Consider the following 22,816-nt stretch of genomic DNA (forward strand, 5'->3'; position numbering starts at 1 on the left):
AGCCGTTCCCCCTACCACGACCCAGCCCGGCTGTCCTGCCGCAGGTGGGGGCGCCGTCTCCCGGGTTGGCTGTCCCCTGCGTGGCTCTGTTTCTCCCTTTGATTTCTCATCTTCACTAGGCCGGGTGTGCAGCTCAGAGGCAGCTGCTACTCGGGGACTCAGAGAGCTGGCTGTGTTGGGATGTGTCGTCATCCTTCCCCTTGGCCCGCGTGCGTGTGCGCATGTGTGAGACACACAGAAGCCCCCTTCTCCCTGGGAGCCCTGCCGGGAGGGGCGTGGCGCTGAGCAGGCCTCCAGCTCCCGGTTCACTTCCTCTGCTCCCGCAAAGGGAACAGGGGTCAGAGCTGACCCAGCAGACGCTTCTAGAAACCCGCGTAAGCTGCTTCAGTTCCCCTTTGGAGACTCTGGGCCCGGGTCGCACGTCTGGTTCCTGTGCTGAACCCCAACAGCATCACGCGCCCCTGCTCCTCCTGACCTGTCTTCTCGGTACGTGCCCTGCACCGGAGTTACCCCGGCGCGGGCGCAAGGAGCAGCAGCCTTGGCCGGCCGCTCTGGGCTGCCCGTGGTGAAGGGTCACTCATTGTTTACCTGCCTTTCAGAGCTTGGCCCGCTGCCTGACCCCATCACCGCCCAGGCTGCTGAGGCCGAACAGGGCCTTGCTGCCAGCCCTCCCTGAACCTGGCCCGACCCGCTGGGCAGGGCAGTTAACGGCCAGCCGGCCTGGCGGACCTCTCCCCTGCCAGCCCACTCCGTGGAGCCCTGAAGGTCCGTTCCGCCGCCTCCACCGTAATGCACACCACAACCCCATGCTGCAGCAAGAAACTTTATTTCCGTTTGGTCCCAGGTTTGGGAGAGGGTTCAGGGCTGTGAACAAGCTGCCTGGCGGCTGGCAGGAGAGCGCGGGCAGACGCGCGGCGCCGCTGGCTCCGGGCGCCCCTAGTCGTGCTTGAGCGTGAGCCTCTCGAAGAGATACTCGCCCAGCGAGGCCTGGGGGCCGCTCAGGCGGCGGATGTTGGTCAGGTGGTCGCCCATCTTCTTCAGGAGCTTCACCTCCTCGTCCAGGAAGTGGTTCTCCAGGAAGTCACAGAGCTGACGGAGAGAAGGGGAGATCAGACGGCGCACGGAGGAGGAAGGCTCACAAGGGAAATCAGCCCAATCAAAGGCGCGGTGGCGGGGGCACTTACGTGAGGGTCCGTGTGGGCGGATCCCAAGGCATGAAGGTCCAGGAGCGCCTGGTTCAGGTTCTTCTCCAGGGCCAAGGCGGCTTCCATGGCGTTGAGGGTCTTGCCCCACTCATCCTGGGACGGCTTCTGCACAAAGGACGAGGGGCTCAGCACTGGGCCCAAACTCCACTTTCCCAGCAGCCGTCGGGGGCCGGGGACGCTCAAAAGAGGTGGGCGGGCTTGTACTTACTACCCCCACCCTCCTACAAGAGTCGCCTCAGGAGACCACGCAGCGGCCCGGACCGCGGGGCCCTCAGGGTTCACCTCCTTTTCCAACCTTAACGACTCGCTCACGACTGAACTCAATCTCCCAGAAGGCCGCGCGACACCCAGCCGGCGCTCGGGCTCCGGTCTCGGCGCGCGCAGCCCGCCGGGAGATGTAGTCCGCGGGCCGCACACCAGGTACCTGCACGTCCTGGAAGAGGGCGCGGCCTCCGCGCTGGTTTTGCATCTTCAGGAGCCGCTCGGCGGCCTCGCGCTTCTCCTCCGCCAACTCGCGGAAGAAGTGGCTCACGCCCTCCAGAGCCACATCGTCGCGGTCGAAATAGAAGCCCTGCGGGAAGACGCGAAAGGAAAACCGTTGGCGGGAGGCGTGCGGGCTCCGCCCCCGGCGCCGCCGCGGGACAAAGCGGGCCCGCGCACGCGCAGTTGTGTGCAACTCGGGTCGGGGGCGTCCCGCGGACCCTCACCAGAGAGAGGTAGGTGTAGGAGGCCCGCAGATGCAGATTGACCAGGTGGTTGACGGCAGCCTCCACCTCGGGGGAGTAATTCTGACGGATCTGGGAGGTCATGGTTGGCGGCGGTGAGATGACCACAGAACCGCGGTGGGCTGGTCCCAGGAGCAGGAGGTGGCCGAGAGGTGGTCCCGGAGCTTCTGACTGGAGAGGAGGTCGGAGGGCGGTCGAAGCCTGTGAGAGAGTCCCCGGGCCTGTTCCGTTCAAACACTGTTGAAGCAAGACACAGGTCCGCGGGTCTCCCGACGCGTAGCTTCGGGCGGCTGCTTGGGCGGCGGCTTTTATACTCTGCTGGCCCTCGGGGGCGGGGCTCGGAGGGCGAGGGCTCGGCCAATTGGCGTTTGGGGGAGGCAGGGCCTCCGGGCGGCTTCTGACCAATCAGGCGCAGAAAGGGGGTCTCCGTCCCCACCCTGAGGTGGGGAAGTCACGCGCCTGTTGCGCGAGCCTGTTGTGAAATGGAGAATGGGGGTGGGGGTTCTGTGGCTGGTTCGGGGAAGTCGAGGGCTTCTGAGGGTCTCTCCGGGAGGTGAGAGGTTGGTGGGTGCCCGGGGAGCCCCTGGGGAGTGATGACCCTGTGGTCCTGGGGCTACCTCAGGAAAGCAGGGGTCTGTGGCCGTTTCTGAGAGCATGGAACTTTCTGGAACCCGGGGGGGGGGGGTCGTGCCTCAGAGCGCGGAGAGGACCTGCAGGCTGCCAGGGGTTTGTGCTGTGAGCTGAGGGGTCTCCCCGAGCAGGAGGGCTGTGGAGGGCTGTGGAGGTGGCTGTAAGCGAGCCCTGCGGATCTCTGGGAGGAGGGGGCTCCTGCCCTGAGGCCTGGGGGTTAGGAGGAGGTGGGGACACCATGGGCATCCACATTTAAGTCCTCCCCGGGAGGCCTTTAGGCGCTCCAGGTGGTCATTGATGCTGGGGCGTGTGGAGCCTGGGGTCGAAGTGGCGGGGAGGGGTCCTGGAAGTCTATTGGGGCGCGGGGGGAAGGGACGATTGTAAGAGGGGCCCGGCCCCTTAAGGCGCACAGAAGCCTGGGCTCCTCGGATGCCTTGGAGTCCGTCGGCGCCCAGCGTTCCTGGGAAGTGAGATGGGGAGAGTGAAACCCCCCGGGTGCTGGGGTCTCCCTGGGGTTGCGTTTCCTGGGGGGGCTGTTATGGCGGTAACCCAGAGACTTGGGGTCTCCCGTGGCCCCGGAGCAGTCTCTCTACAGAGGCCCCGTGTCTGGCCTGCCACCTGCTGCTTCTGCGTGTCCAGGAGACGCCTTGGGCGGCCGAGGGACAGAGGTCGGGGACACAGGGGCGGGGTGCCTGTCTCCCCGGAACGTGCATTTTTTTTAAACGCACCAGATGCATGTGGGTCTGGGAGTCAGGGGCTCAAACCAGCGCCCTGACCTCGGGGGAGGAGGAGCCAAGGCAGGACCTGGACCCCACTTAAGTGGCCCCTGGAGGCAGGCCTGGGGAGCCGAGGCCCCAGGCGCGGGGTGCAGGGTCAGGACCTGGGCGCTACAGCTCCTGGCCAAGGCGACCCCCAGGTGCTGGGCCCAAGCAGTATCTGGGGCCCTCGGCCTAGGCGGGTGACCAGGCCGGGATGTGCTGAGTCATGCTGACTCCGCGGGGGGAGGGGAAGGGGCAGTGGCCAGCGTCGGCCTTGGAGCTGCTGACTGCTTAAGACCCTTGGGACCAGACCCAAGGCCGCGCGCTCCCCCAGGGCGGCACCCTGTCTGAAACCGTGTGTGCGTTCTCGCGTGTCTTTGGTTCCCAGTGTTTTCCCTGGGACCCTGCGTGTGACCACGGTCTCGCTGGGCGGGGTGGCCACCCAGGCTCCCCTCAGCCCCCTCCACACTTACTGTCTGCCCAGTTTGCCTGTGGAGTTACTGATTCACCACATTTTCCACTTTAGCCTGAAGACCTTTAGCCTCAGGTAGGCCTGCTGGCGAAGAGAGGACTTTGTTGTTTTATTATTTTATTTGAACGGTAGACAGACCTCTGTCTGCAGGTTCACTCTCCACATGCCTGCAGTAACCAGGGCAGGGCTGGGCAGGGCAGGGAGGGGAGCCAGGAGCTCACCCCACTTCTCCTGTGTAGGTGGCAGGAGCCCGGCTGTCACCTGCTGCCTCCCGGGGTGCACACAGCACGAAGCTGGAATCGGAACTGGAACCCAGGAGCCAGGAGCTCAGAGCCGGCGTGTGGGGCGCCCTGAGAGGTATCTTAGCCACGCGCCAGGCAACGTTCAAGGGGCCCACAAGTGGAAGAGGCTGAGCCAGGACATGGGGAGGCAGAACCAGACAGAGAGGGACAGCGGCCACCCTGGGACTCTCCCAGGTCTCACTCTGCCCCCTTCTGCCCGGACTCCCTGGTGTGCGTCTCAGGTGCGCCGCACGTCCCGAGCCCAGCGCCTGTCCTGCAGGGCCCCTGGGCCAGCCCCTTGCAGGGTCCTTTGCTGTCCGTCTCAGCCCTGGCCCGGGCCGAGGCCCTTCCCTTGGAGCCCTGTGGCTTTGGTAACTTCGCACACGGCCCCAGGGCACTGCCTTGCGCCCCGAATCTCCCTGTTCCCCAGCGCACCCCAGGAAGCTGGGAACTTGGGGTGTCCCTGTGCTGGGCAGCCCCCTGGAGGGGCGGGGTTGGGACGGACCCAGCCCCAACCCAGACAGCACAGGGCACCTCCAGAAAACCATGTCCAGAGCCTCAGGCCCGGGAACGACCCCAGAGGCGAGCAGGCTGCCCGCCGGCCTGGCGTGGGGAAGTGGCTGGGCCACAGAGGCCACAGGCCAGTGACTCAGACTGTGCAGTGCGGCCCAAAGGAGGTTTATTGCCCCCGCCCAGGCCTCCCTCCCCTCCCCACCCCCAATAATTACAAAAGTAAGAAAAACGCCTGTGTCCCCGGATCCCCAGCCTTCCAGAAAAATGTCATAATTTATGCGGAAATGGCACAGTCCAAAGGCAGCTGGCGGCCTCAGCCCATCTTCTTCCAGATGGTGAGTGAGGCGGTGAGCACTCCGGCCCCCAAGATGGTCAGCGTTTGCCACGTGGGGGTCCCGAAGTAGGAGAGGAGGCCGTCCTGGGGACAGGGACATCAGCCGCGTCAGCACTTGGCCAGACGTGCGCAGGGAAGTCACAGGGCACGGTGGGTGGGGTGGGGGTGGGGCCTAACGGGTTGGGGCCAAGGCCCTGAGGAAGCGGAGGCCCCAGGGAGGGCAGGAGCCAGTGGGGAGCGGTAAATCAGGGCTGATCGGACGCTAGGGGAACCCGTTCTAGACCATATGTGACCATCTGGAAGTGCGAAGGGGGCACCCCTGTGCTGGGGGCCTGAGAGCCCGGGGGTCTGAGGCGGGGCGGGGCAGAGGGGTCTCACCCAACCACCCTGGTCTTGGATCCAGCCCAGCAGCCGCTCTCGGAGGAAGTCCAGCGTCCAGCCCATAATAGTCCTGATGAGCTCAGGCACCTTGGTGCACAGGGCCTGCAGGGAGCGGGGTGGGCGTCAGGGATTGAGCTGTCCCCACTGCTTGGAGACCGCGCTCCCACACCTCCTCGCTCAGCCCCCTGCCTCCCCTCGCACGGCCAGTCGGCGTCATAGCCCGGAGCCCCAGCCAGCTGCCCCCAAGCCCGGGGCTCCCTCCCAGGCGCAGTTTGGCCCTGGTGGACTTGGGTCATCCGTCCCACTTCTCTTCGTGCCCACCAAACCCTCCTCGGTGCCTTGTGCGCACCGACCCTGCTGTTGCGGGCCACCCCACTGGCCCGGGAGCTCGGTTCAGATGTCACCTCCGCAGAGGGCTTTCCTAGGCCAGGGAGACCAGCACTGCCCATGCCCCCGCCCCACCCGGGCTGCTCCCCACTGTCCTTGGCTCCATGGCGGCCTGGCAGTCACCCCCCAGCCCCAGCAGCCGAGTCCCCACCTCTGCTGCCGCCTGGGGCGAGGCCTGGCACCGCCGCACCGTTCTCGGCTTCTGCCCTGCGCCCCACAGCCCCCCGCTGCGCCCACAATCACCAGCATGATTTCTCGGTCCGTCCCCACCAATAGCTCTTTAAATTATCTCTGGTTTTCATAGAGAAGCCGAAGGGATTTCACAGTGAACAGACTTCTTAGGGTCAGCCGGGGCAGGTGTTTGGTTACGACACTGCTGGAGGGACTTGCGGTTGGGGTGCAGTGGGTCAGGTCGCAGGCCTCCCGCACGCGCACTGGGCCACGGCCGTGATGGAGCGCCAGCCCCGGCCGTGGCGGCGGCCCTCTGGGGAGTGAGCCAGCAGGTGGAACCTGTCTCTCCCTGTCTCTGTAACTGTGCCTTTCAAATAAATCCGTCTGTAAGACACTGAGGCTGCTGGCGTTGTCAGACTCCTGGGCTCCAGTCTGGCTCTGCTCCCGATCCCAGCTGCCTGCTAATATGCGCCGCGGGAAGCAGCAGCGGGCGGCTAGAGCACTCGGGCCCCTGCCACCCACTTGGGAGGCGCAGCCGAGAGCGCGTCTGGGACTCCCAGACTGGCTGTGGCGGACACTGGGCATGGACCAGCAGACGGGTGACCTCTGTCTCTGTGTCTTTCAATAAATTAATAATAAAGTTTCCCAGTTAAATGTATATGGTCAGGTCACCTCACCGCCTTATTGAATCAGCCTGTCACTCCTGTCCCCCCTCCTGCGGGTCCCCGAGCACCCTGGCCATCCACATGCTGGCCCTGCCCCATGGGTTCCAGTGACACGGGCTGCCTCGCCACCCCCTGCTGCGCCCTCCGTGCCTTCCCCCTATCGTTCTAGGTCGCAGCATCGTGCTTGTCACTCCAGCTCCAGCACTGTCCCCTCAGCCCAGCGCCTGCACGGGGCGGGCGCCACTGGAGCCGGGGGCCGTGGCTGCCGCGTCGGGGCTGTGTCCTGGGTGCCGAGCCCAGGCCCGGCCGCACACAGCCGACCCGGGACGCGTTTGTTGAAAGAACCAACGAAGCAGCTGCCAGCCAGGCCACGGCCGTCTCACTCCCTCTGCGGGCTCCGAGCGCCCCGTCCGGCCGCCTGGGGGCCGCGCCCTGGGCGCACTGGCCGGCAGCTGCCCACCTTGAGTACCAGCTTGGTGGCAAAGTAAAACAGGGCGACAACGCGGCCCCAGTTGAAGTTGCCGTCGGCAAACATGTCGGCTGCCACTCGGAAAAAGACCTCGCGGGGGGAGTCCGTGTCCACGGCAGCGATCATCCTGCGGGAGGGGGGAGCAGGGTGTCGGGGACAGCAGGCGGAGCATGGCGGCCCCCACCCACCCACTGCGCGCACAAGCAAACCGAGGCCCAAGCCAGAGGCCAACACGGGGCAAAAGGCCCACGACGGACACGTGGGAGGGTGGGGGAAATGCCCCTCCCCGGGTGGGGTAGGGCTGCCAGTCTGGCCGCGCTGACTCCCGGCTCCCGGGCGAGGAAAAGGACGTGGGGCTGGGGTCCCCGGGTTCTGGGCCACATTTCTGGGTCCACACCTCTGTAGCTCCATGTTACTGTCCAGTTCGTCGCCAATGCGCTTGAGACACTCGCTCAGCTTCTTGGTGGACTCGTCCTGGGGCCCCTGCGCCACAGCCAGCTCGGGCGTCTGCCCCCCCATCCGGCTGGCCCGGTCCTGGATGAAACTGGGGTGGGGACGGAGTCGGGGCGCGGAATCAGGGCAGGGTGTCCCTCCTCGAACCTGCGCCACGGTAATCAGACTCAAACTCACCCCTGAAGCAAAAGGGCCCCTGTCTTCATGATCTGCTCAGAGCTGGTGGGCCCTAGAGGAGAGAGGAGGGAAGAGGCGCCTGGACTCCTGGGAGGCCCGTGGTCCCCGAGGGAGGGCCGTGCCGCGAACTCCGGGGTCCCTGGTGCACAAGGCGGCTGCGAGTCCATGCAGTGAAGCTCTGCAGGAGCCAGGGGCTGGCAGCGGGGCCCGCATCCTACATTCTTCCGGGAGGGGAGCTCAGGGCGCGTCTCCTGCACCCAGACCCCTAGTCTGAGGGGGCCGAGGCAGGACCGCCCCTCCCACCGGGGTCAGAGGCAGGAAGTGGTGCCCGCGACAAGCCCGGGCCTGCCCGGGAGTTGGGGTTCCGGGATCCCCAAGTTATCAGGGGTCCGAGAACGCCAGGCAGGAAGGGATCGGGGCGTGGAGGCCGGAGAGCCGGGAACCTCCAAGGAGGGAGGGGACTGGAGGCTGGCAGCGCCCGATCCGGGAGTTCCTGGCCCGGAGTGCTTGGAGATCGCACGGCCCCGGGCCGGCAGGAGGGATCCGGGGGCTGGCCGGCCACGGGACTCGCCCTCCTCCCTCCCGTCTGCCTCCCGCCTCACCCCCGCCTCTGGACTGCTCCCCGGACCCGTCCATCACCGCCGCTCCCGCCGCCGCCTCTCGCCGGGTCCGCCCGGGCGGCCGCAGCGCGCCCCTAGTCACGTGAGCGACCCGCTGAACGTGCGCCCCTCACGTGGGCGCCCCGCAAAATGGCCGCCGCGGGCGCTGCCCCGCAGGGCCCGGGGATCACGTGACCGCGCCTCCCTCGCTGCCCTGGGGGCGTGGTCTGTCACGGGGCCGGCCAATCAGCAGCCCCCATGGGGCCGGCCGTGCCAGTCCACCGGGCAGCTCCGCCAAAACCAGGCGTCCATTCATTCATTCGTGCACGCGCGCTTTTCAGAACATTCGGGCCAGGCTTGCGCTCTCTGACGCTCAGACCTGCAAGCGCAAAGACTCAGAGGCCGGAAGCCGCGTGCGCCCGAGGCCGGGCTTTGAGGTGCCTGAAACCTGTGCGTGTGTGCGTGTGTGTGTGTGTGTGTGTGTGTAACAGCAGGGGCAGGAAATCCATCAAGATGGCAGAAATTACACCGCGGCGATAGGTCAGCGGGGATGGGGAGGGGTGGGGGGAGACGCAGGAGGTTCCGGGGGCGCCCCGGTGTGCTGCGTCCAGTGTGGGTTCACACGCAGCTAAGTCGGTGCGTTGTACGCCCAGGACTTCCGCACGTCTCGGTATGCAAATTCTCACATTAAAAAAAAACAAAAACAAAAACAAAAACAGATGGTAGGTAAAGGCAACTCTGATCTGAAAAGTGGGCTGCAGTCCCTTGAGAACTGATCCCGTGTCGCTCACAAACCCCCAGCCCTCATTCTGCCTCAGCCTCCCGCGCAAGGGGCCGTCCTCCTCCCGACCCCAGGGCGGCCCCGCAGCCCACCCCCACCCCGATCCACAAGGCGTCCGAGACCTGCGGGATGGTCTGCGACTGCGGCGTTATCGCAGTGGGGACCTGATGGGCCTGGAGCAGAGGCTGCTGCTACTGTGTATCCAGCCCCGGGACCTCCCAGGCAAGGGTGGGATGTTTCATTTCTACTGATAGGATTTCCAACAGTCTGTGGTTTTTAGAGAACAAAGTTGCTCAGAGAGCGAGAAAGCGGGTCCTTGAGGGGGAGTGGCGCTGCTGACTTCTTTGTGTCAGTCCAGCCTCCGCCCCCCAAGCTGCGGCTCCGCTAACCAAGGCATCCACAGAGTGGGAGAAGGTTTTTAGCCAATCCCGAGGTCAAGCGTGAAACCACGTCCAGGATGGCCCGGGATCGTGATTAGAACAGGTGCAGCCCCCGCCACACTGATGGGGCTGGCCAAGAGGACAGGGTGGAAATGACAGAGTGTGACATCCAGGGCTAGGTTGTGAAAGTCACAGCTGCAGATTGGAGGGTGTGTGTGTGTGTGTGTGTTGTGGCACGGGGTGTTAAGCTCCAGCCTGGGGTGCCTGTACCTCGTATCGCAGAGCTGGTTCCTGCTGGTGCCCACCCAGGGAGGCAGCAGGTGTTGGCCTAAGTGCTCAAGGCCCTGCCACTGCTGTGGGAGACGCAGAGTAAGTTCCAGGCTGTTTGCTTCAGACTGGCCCGGGGCGTGGTGGCTGTGCTACTGAGCCAGTAGATGTCTCCGTATCTCTTTCCCTCTCTGTCTCTCTCACTCTGCCTTCCAAACAAATCTAAAAAGTCACAGCCTCTTCCACCTTGGTCCCTTGGGACCGCCCGTGGAGGGGGGGGGGGCAGCTGCTGTGTTTCCAGGAGACACAAGCAGCCATCGTCCAGGGAAACAGGTGCGGTGAGGACCCCAAGGCCCCGCCAGGTGAGCTGCTGGGGAAGCAGACCCCTCAGCCCCAGTCAAGCTGCGGGTGACCGGGTGACACCACAGCCAGGATCTGAGCTGGAGTCAGGCGGTGAAGCCACTTGTGGGTTTGCGTGTGCGTGGGGGGGCGAGTTTTGGCGCGGCAGGGTAAGCTGCCCCCTGCAACACGGGCATCCCACAGCACAGCGCTGGCTCCAAGCCCAGCTGCTCTGCCTCCGATCCAGCTTCCTGCTCGTGTGCCAGGGAAGGCAGCGGGTGACGGCTCCAGTGCTTCTCCCTGCCCCCAACGTGGGAGACCTGGCTGCAGAGCGCCCCCTGGCGAGCTTCTTTGGCAGTTCCTCTTCCTGGAATCCCTGGCCTGAGCCCCACAACACTGTCCCTGTCTGTAAGATTTTTTCTAAAAAATCTTTTCAAAAAAAAAAAAAAAAAAAGAAAGAAAGAAAGAAAGAAAGAAAGAAAGAAAGAAAGAAAGAAAGAAAGAAAGAAAGAAAGAAAAAGTCCTCATCGGGTTAAGCTGCCACCTGTGCACCTGTGGCACCAGCATCCCACGTCAGAGCGTTGCATCAAGTCCCACCTGCTCTGCCTCTGACCCCGCTCCCTGCCAAGGCAGCTGGGCAAGCAGCAGAAAATGGCCCAGTTGCTTGGTCCTCCACCACCCACGTGGGAGACTTCGCCCTGGCCTGGCCCAGCGTCAGCTGCTGTGGCCATTTGGGGAGTGTGAACCAGCAGATGGAAGACCTCTTTCTGTGTATCTCCTTGTCACTCTTGCAAAAAAATAAAGATTTAAAAATAAATAAATAAAATAAATAGGGGCTGGTGCTGTGGTATAGTGGGTAAAGCTGCTGCCTGCAGTGCTGGCATCCCATATGGGCACCAGTTAGAATCCCAGCTACTCCACTTCCTATCCACCTCTCTGCTGTGTCCTGGGAAAGCAGTAGAAGAGGGCCCAGGTCCTTGGGCCCCTGCACCTGCATGGGAGACCTGGAAGAAGCTCCTGGCTCCTGGCTTTGGATCAGCAGAGCTCTGACCATTGCAGCCATTTGGGGAGTGAACCAGTGGATGGAAAACCTCTCTCTCTCTCTGCCTCTTTGTAACTCTGCCTTTAAAATAAAAAATAAATAAAAACCTGAAAGATACTGTGCTGGGCAGTTCCTAGGGTCTGCTGTGTGTCGCCCTACAACTCACGTATGGAAACCTGAACACCCGAGGTGGGAGGCGATTGGATCCCAAGGCTCCGTCTTCAGATTGGCAGCTGAGTCTTCCAGAAGAGGCTGGAGGGGGCCCCCTGGCTCCTCCCTCGAGTGAGGACACAGAAGCCGAGGGGGAGCCCTCAGCGGGCACCACACTGCTGGCACGCTGACCGTGGGCTGCCCAGGCCCCGGAGCCACGGCAGCGGGTTTGTGCCATTTAAGAGCCATGAAGCCTGGCCGGCGCCACGGCTCACTAGGCTAATCCTCCGCCTAGCGGCGCCGGCACACCGGGTTCTAGTCCCGGTCGGGGCGCCGGATTCTGTCCCGGTTGCCCCTCTTCCAGGCCAGCTCTCTGCTGTGGCCAGGGAGTGCAGTGGAGGATGGCCCAGGTGCTTGGGCCCTGCACCCCATGGGAGACCAGGAAAAGCACCTGGCTCCTGGCTCCTGCCATCGGATCAGCGCGGTGCGCCGGCCGCAGCGCGCCGGCCGCGGCGGCCATTGGAGGGTGAACCAACGGCAAAAGGAAGACTTTTCTCTGTCTCTCTCACTGTCCACTCTGCCTGTCAAAAATAATAAAAAAAAGCCATGAAGCCTAAGGCGCAGAAGCTGCTCCACGCACCGTGAGCTGCCCGTCCCTAGAAACCCACGCTGAGCCGAGAAGACCGTGGAAGGGGCCCCAATACCTCCTGAACGCCCTCACTTAGCAACACAGTCCCACTGGGAGCTCCTGGCTGGCTGGGAGCCTCTGCCCTTTACAGATGAGGGGATAAAGGCAGGGCCGGGAGGGAGTGCGGCTGGGACACCCCCGACACGGGGCTCCCCAGGGCGCAGGCACCGCCTGGCTCCGCGGCCCAGGTCGCTGCTTAACCAGCGCCTGGGACCTGCGGTGACGGAGGAAGCCAGGCTCTGGTCCGACGCCGGCCTCAGCCTGAAGGTTTGAGCTCCTGCGCCTTCCCTCTCCGGCCAGGCCAAGGGCGTCACACCTCTAACACTGCCCGAAGATACAACCTGACCAATGCAGCGGAAGTCCAGGACAGGCTGTGACAGCCGGGACAGTGACAGAATGAAAGTGGGGTGGCGTTTGGGAGCCAGAGAGAGATTTCCAAGGAAGACGTGGGTCGTGTGCCAAAAACCGCGTGGAACGTGGTCCTGATGGGGCCTTCCTCCCTCTCTGCCCACCATCCCACCCAGCTCACTCTCCAGGGCCCTGCATGAGGCTCACTAGTCCGGCCGAGCCACTCCCACCAACACGTAAGACCTCGAGGAAAACTTTATTTTTTCAGGGCAGGCGTCAGTGCTTGTCCTGGGGGAAGGTCACTCCGATGGCCTTCCTCACCTCCTCCAGGATGTCAGCCAGGAGCTGACTTTCCGCCAGGGGAATCACAGGGCTTTCCTTCAGACCTGGGGAGAGACCACAGTTACTACACCCTCCTGCCTGCACGCCAGACCAGAACTACAATTCCCAGAATTCCATAGGGTGCAGTAGTACTGGGTTGCAGGTGGATGGATGCCCTGGGGGTCCTGGGAGATGTAGTTCTGACCAGCAATGGGGTGGGGGGAGTGGGAGGCAGCGTCCCCCTTTCGCTCCACGTCCTTACCCTTGCGCAGGCAGTCCCGGACGTGCTGGGCCTCGTAACTCATGCCCATCCCATTTCTGTAGTTGAATTTCTTGTTCTCTTCTGGGGCCAGTGGGAACTCCTTGCGTTCCTTGTTCACCACCAGCTCCGTTGGGCACCAGCAAGGTTCCAGAAGCTGGAGGGAGATCGGAGGTGCCCTGCAGTGAGGGCGGGCCTGCATCCGCCCCAGGGAGGCTGGGAGACCCCTCCTCCTCTCCTCCCCAGTCGTAGGGGCTTAGCTCTGTGGAAGCTCCGCCATCATCCTAAACCCCTAAAGCTCTCTGCGCCTGCTTCGGCCTGGAGACAAAGGCTTCTCTTGGGTCCCCTTTGCGAGGACGATGCTCAGGTCGCCAGCACCTTGAAATCTGCAAGGAGACCCTTCCTTCAGCTCCGAGGCCCCACCTCCCAGTCTGGGCCAAAATAAATAGAAATGCAGAGGTGCAGTGGTCGGCCTCGTGGCGCACTGGGTTAAGCCGCTGCCTGTGACGCCGGCATCTCATACTGGAGCAGTGGTTTGAGTCCTGGCTGCTCCACTTCCAATCCAGCTCCCTGCTTATGAACCTGGGAAAGCAGTGGAAGGTGGCCCAAGTGCTTGGGCCCCTGCACCCGCGTGGGAGACCCGGATGGAGCTCCAGGCTCATGGCTTCAGCCTGGCTTGTGCTGAGCCATTGGGACCAACAGATGGAAGATGTCTCTGTCTTCCTGTGTCTCTCTCTGCAACTCTGCAATAAATAAACCCTTAAAAGAGCCCTGGATGGAGTCCCCAACTCCTGACTTCAGCTTGGGTCAAGTGCCGGCTTCTGTAAGCATCCACGGAGCGAACCAGCAGACTGGAGCTCTCCGTCTGTGTCTCTAATAAACAACTTAAAGTTGAAAAACCAAAATAAGCCCAAGAAAAAGCCCGAATCCCCCCATGAGCCGGTGCTAAGAACATCAGGATTTTATTCTGCACAGGGGTCCCAGGAAGCCAAGGGACCCCGACCTTGGTAACACCCAGATTCCACCTTGGAAACAAGGCCAAAGCCAGGAGCCAGGAACTGCATCCGGGTCTCCCAGGTGGGTGGCAGGGGCCCAAGTCCTTGGGCCATCATTTGCTGTCTGTCCAGGCAGACCGGAAGCAGAGCAGCCAGGTGCTGGCATTGCCTGTGGCTGCTTAGCGCACCCTGGCCTGAGGCCACTGATGGAGCGAGAGAAGCAGCCTCCCCAGGGGCCCAGAGGCCCCGCCCCCGCCGGCTCAGCTCCGGCTGCTGCGGCCTCACCTGGGCGATTCCCTTGGTGCCGCTCACGGAGCACGTGTTGGAGAGCTTGGAGGAGATACTGCAGGTGAAGCTGCCGTGGACCCCTCCCGGGTACTGCAGGAGCACAGTCACGGTGTCGTCCACGCCTGCAGGGGTGTCACAGGGCAGGGCGGGGCTGGGTCGCCGGGGCTCAGCCTGCCCAGGCCTCACACACCCTGTGTGGAGCCCCTGCCCGGCACTGGCCGTCTGCAGCAGCAGAGGAAGGAGGAGGAGCCTGGGATGCCCCGCCCCCAACCTCCCCAGAGGGCACGCCCCAGGCCAGCAGATCCAGAGCTGCAGATCACAGGGCTGGGTGCGAGAGGGGAGGAGGGAGGTGTGTGTGTGTGTGAGACAGAGGTGTGTGTGTGTGTGTGTGTGTGTGAGACGGAGGCAGGTGTGTGTGTGTGTGAGACAGAGGTGTGTGTGTGTGTATGATGGAGGCGGGTGTATGATGGAGGTGTGTGTCTGTGTGTGTGTGTGTGGTGTGACGGAGGTGGGTGTGTGAGTGTGTGTGACGGAGGTGTGTGTGTGACGGAGGCGGGTGTGTGTGTGTGTGACGGAGGTGTGTGTGACAGAGGTGGGTGTGTGTGACAGAGGTGTGTGTGTGACGGAGGTGTGTGTGTATGTGTGTGTGAGATGGAGGTGTGTGTGTGTGATGGAGGTGTGTGTGTGTATGTGTGTGATACAGAGGTGTGTGTGTGTGTGTATGTGTGTGTGATGGAGGTATGTGTGTGTGTGTGACAGAGGTGTGTGTGTATGATGGAGGCGGGTGTGTGTGTGTGATGGAGGTGTGTGTGTGTGTGTGTGTGTGTGACGGAGGCGGGTGTGTGTGTGTGTGTGTGTGTCCTGCTAACAGGACAGGGTTTTCTGGAGCAATGCAATCATTCTAACATTCATTGCAGTGCAAACCACGGAATGAATTCTGCACCTTAAAGGAATGAAGTGCATGGTATCTGACCCTATGCCTCCCAGGAAAGCCGCTACCGAAACAGGTGAGTAAGTACACACCAGAAAGAAACAAACACAAACACCCAGCACAGAGAGAGCGACCTCGGACAGCTGCCTCCCACACCTGAGTACCGGGGTTCGGGTTCGATGCTCTCATCCTGGCTCCGGCTTCCTAACCGTCCAGGGCCTGGGAGGCAGAGGTGACACCTCGGGCACTCGGGCCCCTGGCACCCGTGTGGGTAGTGAGCCACATGTGGACGAGCCCAGGGCGTCACCCGTGCCGGCTCTGGGCACCAGGACACGCCGCGGCCCGCCCGCTCGGCACCTCTGCTCCCTCCTCTGCCCGTGGGGACACCCGATCTGTGCCCTCGGGCAGTCCCCACTTCCCGTGGAAGCAGCCGGCTCCCTGCACAACAGGTTTCCAAAGCGCTGTAGTCACGCTTCCCAGGGTTGCACTGGCAAGGACGCCACAAAGACCCCCAGCAGGTGTCCCCTCTCCCACTTTCTTTTTTTTTCATTTTTATTTTATTTATTTTATTTTTTTTTATTTTTTGACAGGCAGAGTGGACAGTGAGAGAGAGAGACAGAAAGGTCTTCCTTTGCCGTTGGTTCACCCTCCAATGGCCGCCGTGGCCGGCGCGCTGCAGCCGGCGCACTGCGCTGATCCGGTGGCAGGAGCCAGGAGCTAGGTGCTTTTCGTGGTCTCCCATGGGGTGCAGGGCCCAAGCACTTGGGCCATCCTCCACTGCACTCCCTGGCCACAGCAGAGAGCTGGCCTGGAAGAGGGGCAACCGGGACAGAATCCGGCGCCCCAACCGGAACTAGAACCCGGTGTGCTGGCGCCGCAAGGCGGAGGATTAGCCTAGTGAGCCGCGGCGCCGGCCTCATTTTTATTTTTAAAGGTCTTCCTTTTCCATTGGTTCACCCCACAATGGCCACTGCGGCCGGCGCACCACGCCGATCTGAAGCCAGGAGCCAGGTGCTTCTCCTGGTCTCCCATGCGGGTGCAGGGCCCAAGCACTTGGGCCATCCTCCACTGCCCTCCTGGGTTTTACAAATTCAAATTGTTAGTTATGTAATGTATGTGAAAGGCAGAAAGACAGAAAGAGAACCCAAATGCCCACAACACGGGAGCTGGGCCAGGACGAAGCCTGGGGCCTGGAACTCCATCTGGGTCTTGCAAGTGGGCGGCAGGAACCCACCTCCTTAAGCCACCACCTGCTGCCTCCCAGGGCAGCCATGAGCAGGAAGCTAGAATTGGAAGGCAGGGCCAGGACTTGAACCCCAGCACACCAATGTGAGTTGCAGGTGGATCAAGCAGTGGGCTCAACACTCGCCACTCCCTCCTGTCTTCCATTGTCAGCTCTGCCCCCCCCCCCTGCTCCCCACTGCAGCCCGAGCTGATTGTACAACTTGCTGTGGCCAATGGGCCGGCAGCCAACATGATGTCAGCAGGGGCTTCGCTGGGCGCCTGCCCTCTGTTGGTTGCTGCACCTGGAATTCTGAGAGCAGGGCTCGGATGAGCCTCAGCCAGCCCGCTGGAGAAGCTGTGCAGTGCAGAGCCAAGGCCCCCCGGACAACAGCCTACACCTGCGAGACATCACTGCGGCCATCCTGAACCCCCCAGCCCTAAATGACCCGTCGACTGCGGCTGCAGGCGCGAGAGCCACAGAGGAGCCAACCCACAAATCACAAGCTCATAAGGAATCACTATTGACATCAGTACGTTTTGCGGTAGTTAAGTAGCATAGGCTCACTGAGACAACTCGAAAACATTTTAATTATTGGGGCCAGCGCTGTGGCGAAGTAGGTTAAGTCTCCACGTGCAGAGCTGGCATCCCATATGGGCGCTAGTTCAGGTCTTGGCTGCTCCACTTCCGATCCAGCTCCCTGCTAATGCCTGGGAAAGCAGTGGAAGATGACCCAAGTCCTTGGGCCCCTGCACCTGCATGGGAGGCCCGGAAGAAACTCCTGGCTCCTGGCTTCAGATTGGGCCACTCAAGCCATTGCAGCCATCTGGGGAGTGAAACAGCAGTAGGAACACCTCTCTCTCTCTCTCTCTCTCTCTTTGTCTGCAACGCTGCCCCTCAAATAAATAAAAATCTCTTTTTAAAAATCTAATTATTTCTACTTCTCCACGCTTCCCCTCTGTCTCCAGTAGGTTCTCACTAACCCCCATGGCACCTGCCACTTCAGCTGCAAAGTGACCGGGGTGCAGAGACATCGAGTCTGGGCGAAGACCTTGAAGCAAAATCCCAGCGCAGAGCCTGTGACTCCGAAGCCTTCTGACCCTGGTGGGAACTTCCTCCAGCCGCCTACCCTGACTCTCCTGGGCCAGGAGTCGCGTGCTCACTGTGCTGCGCCCAGGGAGACGGGGTCACTCCCACTCCCTGCCGCAGTACCTGTCTCATAGCGTCTTCCCACGGCGGAGATCTTCTCGGGTTTCTGCCCGCCGAAGACCATGGAGATGAACTGGACGCAGTAGATGCCGAGGTCCAGCAGGCCGCCGCCAGCCTGGGCCCAGTCTACGGACCGGAGCACCTGGGTTAAGTTCTCCCCAAATTCTGCCCGAGCCACCCGCAGGTCCCCCAGAGCTCCCTGGGCCAGCAGCGACCTCAGCGCATCAACGGCAGGAAAACAGCGAGTCCAGATGGCCTGCGGAGCAGAGAGCAGACAGGACACGGAAAATTCACGCTAAATCCACACCTGGTGTGTCTTACACCTCCCGGTACAGGGTCAGGCACACATGGGCTGGCAACAAAACTGAGGATGGGATAAACGGACCGAGCGCTGACCCTGGCAAGACACGGGAGGACCGGGAGGCACTGTCAGTCTCCACCACCCACCCCTGTGGAAGTCTGAAGCCTGGGAGACCCAGCAGTGCTGCCGGGCAGACAGGAGCCAGCCGAGACGCAGGCAAGTGCATGGCAGCCATTGCTACTCCTGGCAGAAGCTACAGCAAGCTAAGCGGGAACTGGGACACTCCCTAGCACGGCAATAGCTTCCAGGTGCCACTTGGCAGCCATCTTAACTGCTGGCACTGCCCACTGAGGCTTGGCGGCCATCTTAACTGCTGGCACCGTCTTGAACTCCATGGTAGGCGTGCCTCACAGAGGCTGCCCAATGGGGACCATCTTGATGGTTCCCCTTCCTTGGGGCTCCTCCACAGCTGCCCACCCGCAACCACATGTCCCAGGGCAGACAGCGGCGCTGCAGGGGCCCCTCCGCCCTCACCTCCATGAGGAAGAGGCCTCGGGACCGGGCCTCAGCCACCATCTCGCGAACTTCCGCGGCGTTCACGCCCAGGGGCTTCTCACACAGGACGGCCTTGCCCGCCGCCAGGAACAGCAGCACCGCGGCCTTGTGCTGGGGGTGCTGGGTGCCGATGTAGGCCACCTCTGGGTGCAGGATGGACGGCGGCAGGTCAGCACCCCGCCCACATGACCAGGCCAATCAGAACACAGGTTCCCGGCCGCGGGGTCTGTTGGAACCCTGGCCAGGCTCCCTGGCCGCCTTTAGAAATTTGGGGCCAGCTGAGGCCGGCATTGTGGCTTAGTGGGGTCAAGCTGCAGCCTGCCACTGCCAGCATCCCATATGGGCGCAGGTTCAAGCCCAGGCTGCTCCACTTCTGATCCAGCTCCCTGCTGGTGCACCTGGGAAAGCAGTAGAAGATGGCCCAGGTGCTCCCTGCACCCGCATGGGAGACCTGGAAGAACTCCTAGCTCCTGGCTTCAGATCAGCCCAGCCTTGATGGTTGCAGCCATTTGGGGAATGAACCAACACATGGAAGCTCTCTCTCTCCCTCTCTCTCTCATTGTTAACTGCCTTTCAAATAAATAAAACAAATGTTAAAGAAATAAGAAGAAATTTGGGGGCTGACAATCTACGCAGCTTCAGTATCATGCTTAAGCAGAAATACAAGTACTTTTTGTCATTTTGTGCAACGAGTTAAAGATTTTCCCCCCAAACTTCCAAATACTAAGATTTGAGAATTTAGAAACTGTATCCTAAACAAATTTATAATTTTCCCTTTATTATTTAAGAAGGTATCATTGGCTTGATACAATGAGCTGCAACCCCAAAGAAAAAAAGTGAAGGGCCAGGATTGCTGAACCCGGGCAGCCGGCCCCAGGGCAAGGCGCGGTTCCCGGAGCCTCCCGGTCCAAGGTCTCCCCCCCCCCCCCCGCCCCGGGGGCCGCCGCCCTCGCACTCACCCACGTCGGGGTCCTTGGCCAGCTCCTCGTAGGACCCGTAGGCCTTGGGGATGCCGTGAGTCCGCGCAAACTCTTCCGCTCGGCGGAGGTCGCGGGCGGCCACCGCCACCACCTGGGGGGCGCCCGAGGAGGGGAGGTTAAGTCCCGAGGCGCGGGAGGCGGTAGCGGGGGAGGGGTTGGGAAAGACAGGTCTGCGGATAACCGGGATTCAAGACCAGGAGGCGTCACGAGGCCCGCGGCGGGAGGGACGTGGGGCGCAGCGTGGAACGCCCCCGGCCCATGTCGGAGCGGCGGGGTACGAGTCCCGGGTCCGTCCAAGCGCCCGGGTCCCTGCCACCCACGGAAGAGGCTTGGGTTGAGCTCCTGGCTCCCGGCTTCGGCCTGGCCCAGCCCGGGGCTGTTGCAAGCAAGTGGGCAGCCTGCGTCCACCTGCCTTTCAAATAAATTCTAGAAACACGAAAATCTGGGGCGGGGTGGGGGGCGTGGAGCGTCTTTGCACGCTGCGTCTCCAACAACTGCGCAAAGCGCCCCGGGGCAGTCGCCCAGGCCAAGCCCCCCGCATACCCCCGCAGGGCCTGGACCCCACCGGGGCACAGGCGGAGTGGCGCCGCCTTGGGCGTCCGGACCCCCGGCCCCGCCTCTGCCCGGGACCCCGGGGCGGGCGTGGACCTGGTGCTCGGAGCGAGGCAGCGCCTGCAGCACGGTCACGAAGTCGCCGGCGATCAGGCCGGCGGACACGACACCCCAGCGCAGCGCCATCGTCGCCAGCCGGAGAGCAGCTGTGGCGCCGGCTCCGGGCTCCCGGCGAGTCCTCGTCTCCCCGCGGTGGGCCACGCCCCCGTCGCGCCTCCACCGCTTCTCATTGGCCGCGTGTCTCAAAGCCGAGGCCGAGCTCTTCGGTTCTCGCCAGCCCATTGGGAGAGCGCGCGGAGGGGCGGGGCGGGGGCGGGGCGTCCCATGCTTGCGGCTCAGATCTTAGGGATCAAGGGTCTTGTGCTCTGGGCGCTCTCGTGACCCTACTTCCTTTCCACCCAACCCCGCTGTTTCCCCGGAGAGTCGGCTGCCTTTGAGGGGGAGAGAGGCGGAGAGTGACAAGGTCATCCAGATACTGTGTTTATACTGCGCGGTCCGTGTGTGCCAGGCCCCGGGCCACAGGTTCCTGGGCTGGACCTGTGATCCGGGCTCTATCGCTCCTCCTCCACGGGGTGGGGGGAGCTGAGGCCCAGGGAGCCCTGGTCATTATTTCAGGCCGGCAGATTGGCCGCTTTCAGAGGGATGCATTAGTCCCCCTAACCCGTCTGGGAGGGTCAGTGACCACCACCCCCCGTACATGCCGGTGCCCAGGGATGCTATCAGATACTCTATATATCGTTTTTTTATCCTATACCTACAAAGAGTTCGTGGAGCAGCTGCTGTTAGCCGGGCATGAGGACGCTGGCGTCCTACATCAGAGTGCATGGGTTCCTGGGCTCCTGGCGCCAGTGTGATGGATCCAGTTGCTGGGCTCTTGCCCCCCACGAGGGAGACGTGGACAGAGCTCCTGGCTTCTGGCCCAGCCCAGGCCATTTCAGGCACCAGGAGAGTGCACCAGGGCATGGGAGTTCTCTCTCTCTTTCTCTCTAATAAATACAGATAAAGCTGGCCTTCTGGTGTGGCGGGTTAAGCCACCGCCCGTGACACCAGCATCCTGTACGGGCACCGGTTCGAGTCCCGACTGCTCCACTCCTGATCCAGCTCCCTGCTGCCGCACCTGGGAAAGCAGCAGAAGATGGCCCAGGCACTTGAGAGACCTGGATGGCGCCCCAGGCTCCTGGCTTTGGCCCTGCCCAGCCCTGGCCATTGCGGCCCTTGGGGGAGTTGAACCAGCAGATAGAAGACCTCTCTCTCTCTCTCCCTCTGTCTCTGTAACTCTGCTTTTCAAATACATAAATAAATCTTAAAAAATAAAACTTTGGAAGAGACTGGAATTGACTTAAACATTAAAGATATAAACCTTACGTCCCAACATAACTCCACCAAGCTCCAGGCACCTTTAGAAGCAGTGTACCAACTGTGGATCCCTCCCTGGAGGGCTGAAGTGCCCGGGTTTAACCAGGGTGTCGCGTTCTGCTTACATTACTTGCGGCCCTTTCAAAAGTTTTTTTTTTTTTTTTTTTGGACAGGCAGAGTGGACAGAGAGAAAGGACTTCCTTTGCCTTCGGTTCACCCTCCAATGGCCGCCACCCATGCTGATCCGATGGCAGGAGCCAGGTGCTTCTCCTGGTCTCCCATGGGGTGCAGGGCCCAAGGACCTGGGCCATCCTCCACTGCACACCTGGGCCACAGCAGAGAGCTGGCCTGAAAGAGGGGCAACCGGGACAGAATCCGGTGCCCCGACCGGGACTAGAACCCGGTGTGCCGGCACCGCAAGGCGGAGGATTAGCCTAGTGAGCCGCGGCGCCGGCCTAGAGTTTTTTAAAGGTTAGGAAAGCAGAGGAGGTCAGAGGGTGCCCGAGGCCGATGCGGATGGCTTCCTGTGGGAGCTCCTGCCCTGTGTGCCCAGGGACTGGCAGGAAGACCCCGGGGATGGAGAAAGCTCGGGGAAGCTTTCCCAGACACTTTTCTCCTCCAGCTTTTTAATTTTTTTTTAGATATATTTATTTTATTCAAAAGTCAAGAATTACACAGAGAGAGAGGAGAGGCGGGGAGCGGGGGAGACAGATTTCCCATCGGCTGGTTCACCCCCAGATGCTTGCAGTAGCTGTGCTGGGGCTCAGCCAGGCTGAAGCCAGGAGCCAGGAACTCCGTCCCGGTCTCCCACGTGCGTGGCAGGGAACAGAGCGCTTGAGCCGCCACGGGCTTGCTCCCGGCGTGCCCGTTAGCAGGGAGCCAGGACTGGAGCCGGGCCCCCTGCTGTGCGACACGGGTACTGCGGTCCTCGCTGGCTGGGGCCCGAACCCGTGCTTGGCTGCGGGACCGCGGCGACCCGGGCGGCAGCTTCCCCGGCAGAGCCGCAGGGCCGGCCCCGGGTTCCTGCAGCGGGATCCGGGTCTCGCCTGTGGGCCGTTTCCCCGATGCGCCCGCGCCGGGCAGGGCTGGCCTGCACCCATCGCCAAGTGTGCTCAGCGCTTTCATTCAGGGCTTGGCCGTGGCTTCTGCTGTTGATTCCTGGTCCTCTTCAATTAGAGCGTGAGAACTGTGACTGCTTTCACGCACGGATGCGGATGGGCCCGGGCCGCCGGCCTCGTTTGCAGCCTCAGCTCATTCCTCCCCGAACGCTGTTATCCACTGGTAAACTGCGATTTCTTTGTCCGCGCTGACTTGCCACAGAGCCTCCGTGATTCGCGAATCTTCCGCCCGGCTTCCCCTGAAGTCGCTGTTTGCTCTTGTTCGATTGTTGTGGAGTTCGTGCTACTCTAAGAACCCCTATTCTTCTCCTCCTCCATGCCTCAGACACGTTTAACGCTTTAGTGTGAGTTTATTTTGATGAAAAAAAAAAAAAAATCTGAACTCCAGGGACCGGTGTTGCAGCCCAGTGGGTTAAGCCGCCGCTCATGACACCAGCAGCCCATGAGTGTGGAC

The 22,816-nt window shown here is 62.2% G+C and overlaps 3 protein-coding genes and 2 long non-coding RNA genes across 7 annotated transcripts; 2 read left to right on the forward strand and 3 right to left on the reverse strand.

The window, feature by feature from the left end:
• Positions 1-808: 808 nt before the first annotated feature.
• Positions 809-2,115, reverse strand: FTL (ferritin light chain). Its single transcript, NM_001101688.1, has 4 exons — positions 1,913-2,115; positions 1,630-1,776; positions 1,185-1,310; positions 809-1,089 (listed from the first exon to the last, which is right to left on the reverse strand). The coding sequence occupies exons 1-4, from the start codon at positions 2,012-2,014 to the stop codon at positions 937-939; spliced, it is 528 nt and encodes a 175-aa protein (NP_001095158.1). The 5' UTR covers positions 2,015-2,115; the 3' UTR covers positions 809-936.
• Positions 2,101-8,397, reverse strand: BAX (BCL2 associated X, apoptosis regulator). Of its 3 annotated transcripts, none has more exons than XM_070063102.1 (6): positions 8,224-8,376; positions 7,622-7,673; positions 7,389-7,535; positions 6,983-7,118; positions 5,284-5,401; positions 2,101-5,032 (listed from the first exon to the last, which is right to left on the reverse strand). In XM_070063102.1, exons 1-6 carry the CDS (start codon positions 8,255-8,257, stop codon positions 4,008-4,010), a joined length of 1,512 nt encoding a protein of 503 aa, XP_069919203.1. In that variant the 5' UTR covers positions 8,258-8,376; the 3' UTR covers positions 2,101-4,007. The 3 variants fall into 3 exon arrangements, with proteins under 3 accessions (XP_069919203.1, XP_002723742.1, XP_008250583.1); XM_002723696.5 differs by having other exon boundaries at positions 4,734-5,002; positions 5,297-5,401; positions 8,224-8,397; XM_008252361.4 differs by lacking the exon at positions 8,224-8,376 and having other exon boundaries at positions 4,734-5,002; positions 5,297-5,401; positions 7,622-8,209.
• On the forward strand, positions 2,377-7,536 carry LOC138846655 (uncharacterized). The gene is made up of 2 exons (XR_011384190.1): positions 2,377-2,483; positions 4,030-7,536. It is a non-coding gene; the product is annotated as an uncharacterized lncRNA (long non-coding RNA).
• A 4,055-nt stretch (positions 8,398-12,452) lies between the features above and the next one.
• DHDH (dihydrodiol dehydrogenase) lies at positions 12,453-20,053 on the reverse strand. The gene is given in 7 exon segments (NM_001195678.1): positions 12,453-12,601; positions 12,799-12,952; positions 14,076-14,200; positions 17,444-17,696; positions 18,276-18,439; positions 19,256-19,367; positions 19,925-20,053. Coding segments are annotated over 7 exon segments (1,008 nt in total). The 5' UTR covers positions 20,015-20,053; the 3' UTR covers positions 12,453-12,491.
• Positions 14,221-17,448, forward strand: LOC127485604 (uncharacterized). Its single transcript, XR_007912576.2, has 3 exons — positions 14,221-14,406; positions 14,996-15,085; positions 17,200-17,448. It is a non-coding gene; the product is annotated as an uncharacterized lncRNA (long non-coding RNA).
• Positions 20,054-22,816: the final 2,763 nt, after the last annotated feature.

Source organism: Oryctolagus cuniculus, chromosome 18 (assembly GCF_964237555.1).
Source record: "Oryctolagus cuniculus chromosome 18, mOryCun1.1, whole genome shotgun sequence".
Classification (NCBI taxonomy): domain Eukaryota; kingdom Metazoa; phylum Chordata; class Mammalia; order Lagomorpha; family Leporidae; genus Oryctolagus; species Oryctolagus cuniculus.

Excerpts from the sequence above, each read along its gene's own strand:
- FTL (NM_001101688.1), bottom strand. The coding sequence starts at position 2,014 with ATGACCTCCCAGATCCGTCAGAATTACTCCCCCGAGGTGGAGGCTGCC. Across the intron at positions 1,777-1,912 it reads CCTACACCTACCTCTCTCTG|GGCTTCTATTTCGACCGCGA; the intron begins GTGAGGGTCCGC and ends GTCTTCCCGCAG. Across the intron at positions 1,090-1,184 it reads CCGCCCACACGGACCCTCAC|CTCTGTGACTTCCTGGAGAA; the intron begins GTAAGTGCCCCC and ends TCTCTCCGTCAG.
- BAX (XM_070063102.1), bottom strand. The coding sequence starts at position 8,257 with ATGGACGGGTCCGGGGAGCAGTCCAGAGGCGGGG. Across the intron at positions 7,536-7,621 it reads GGGGCCCTTTTGCTTCAGGG|TTTCATCCAGGACCGGGCCA; the intron begins GTGAGTTTGAGT and ends TCCCCACCCCAG. Across the intron at positions 7,119-7,388 it reads AGTAACATGGAGCTACAGAG|GATGATCGCTGCCGTGGACA; the intron begins GTGTGGACCCAG and ends CCCCTCCCGCAG.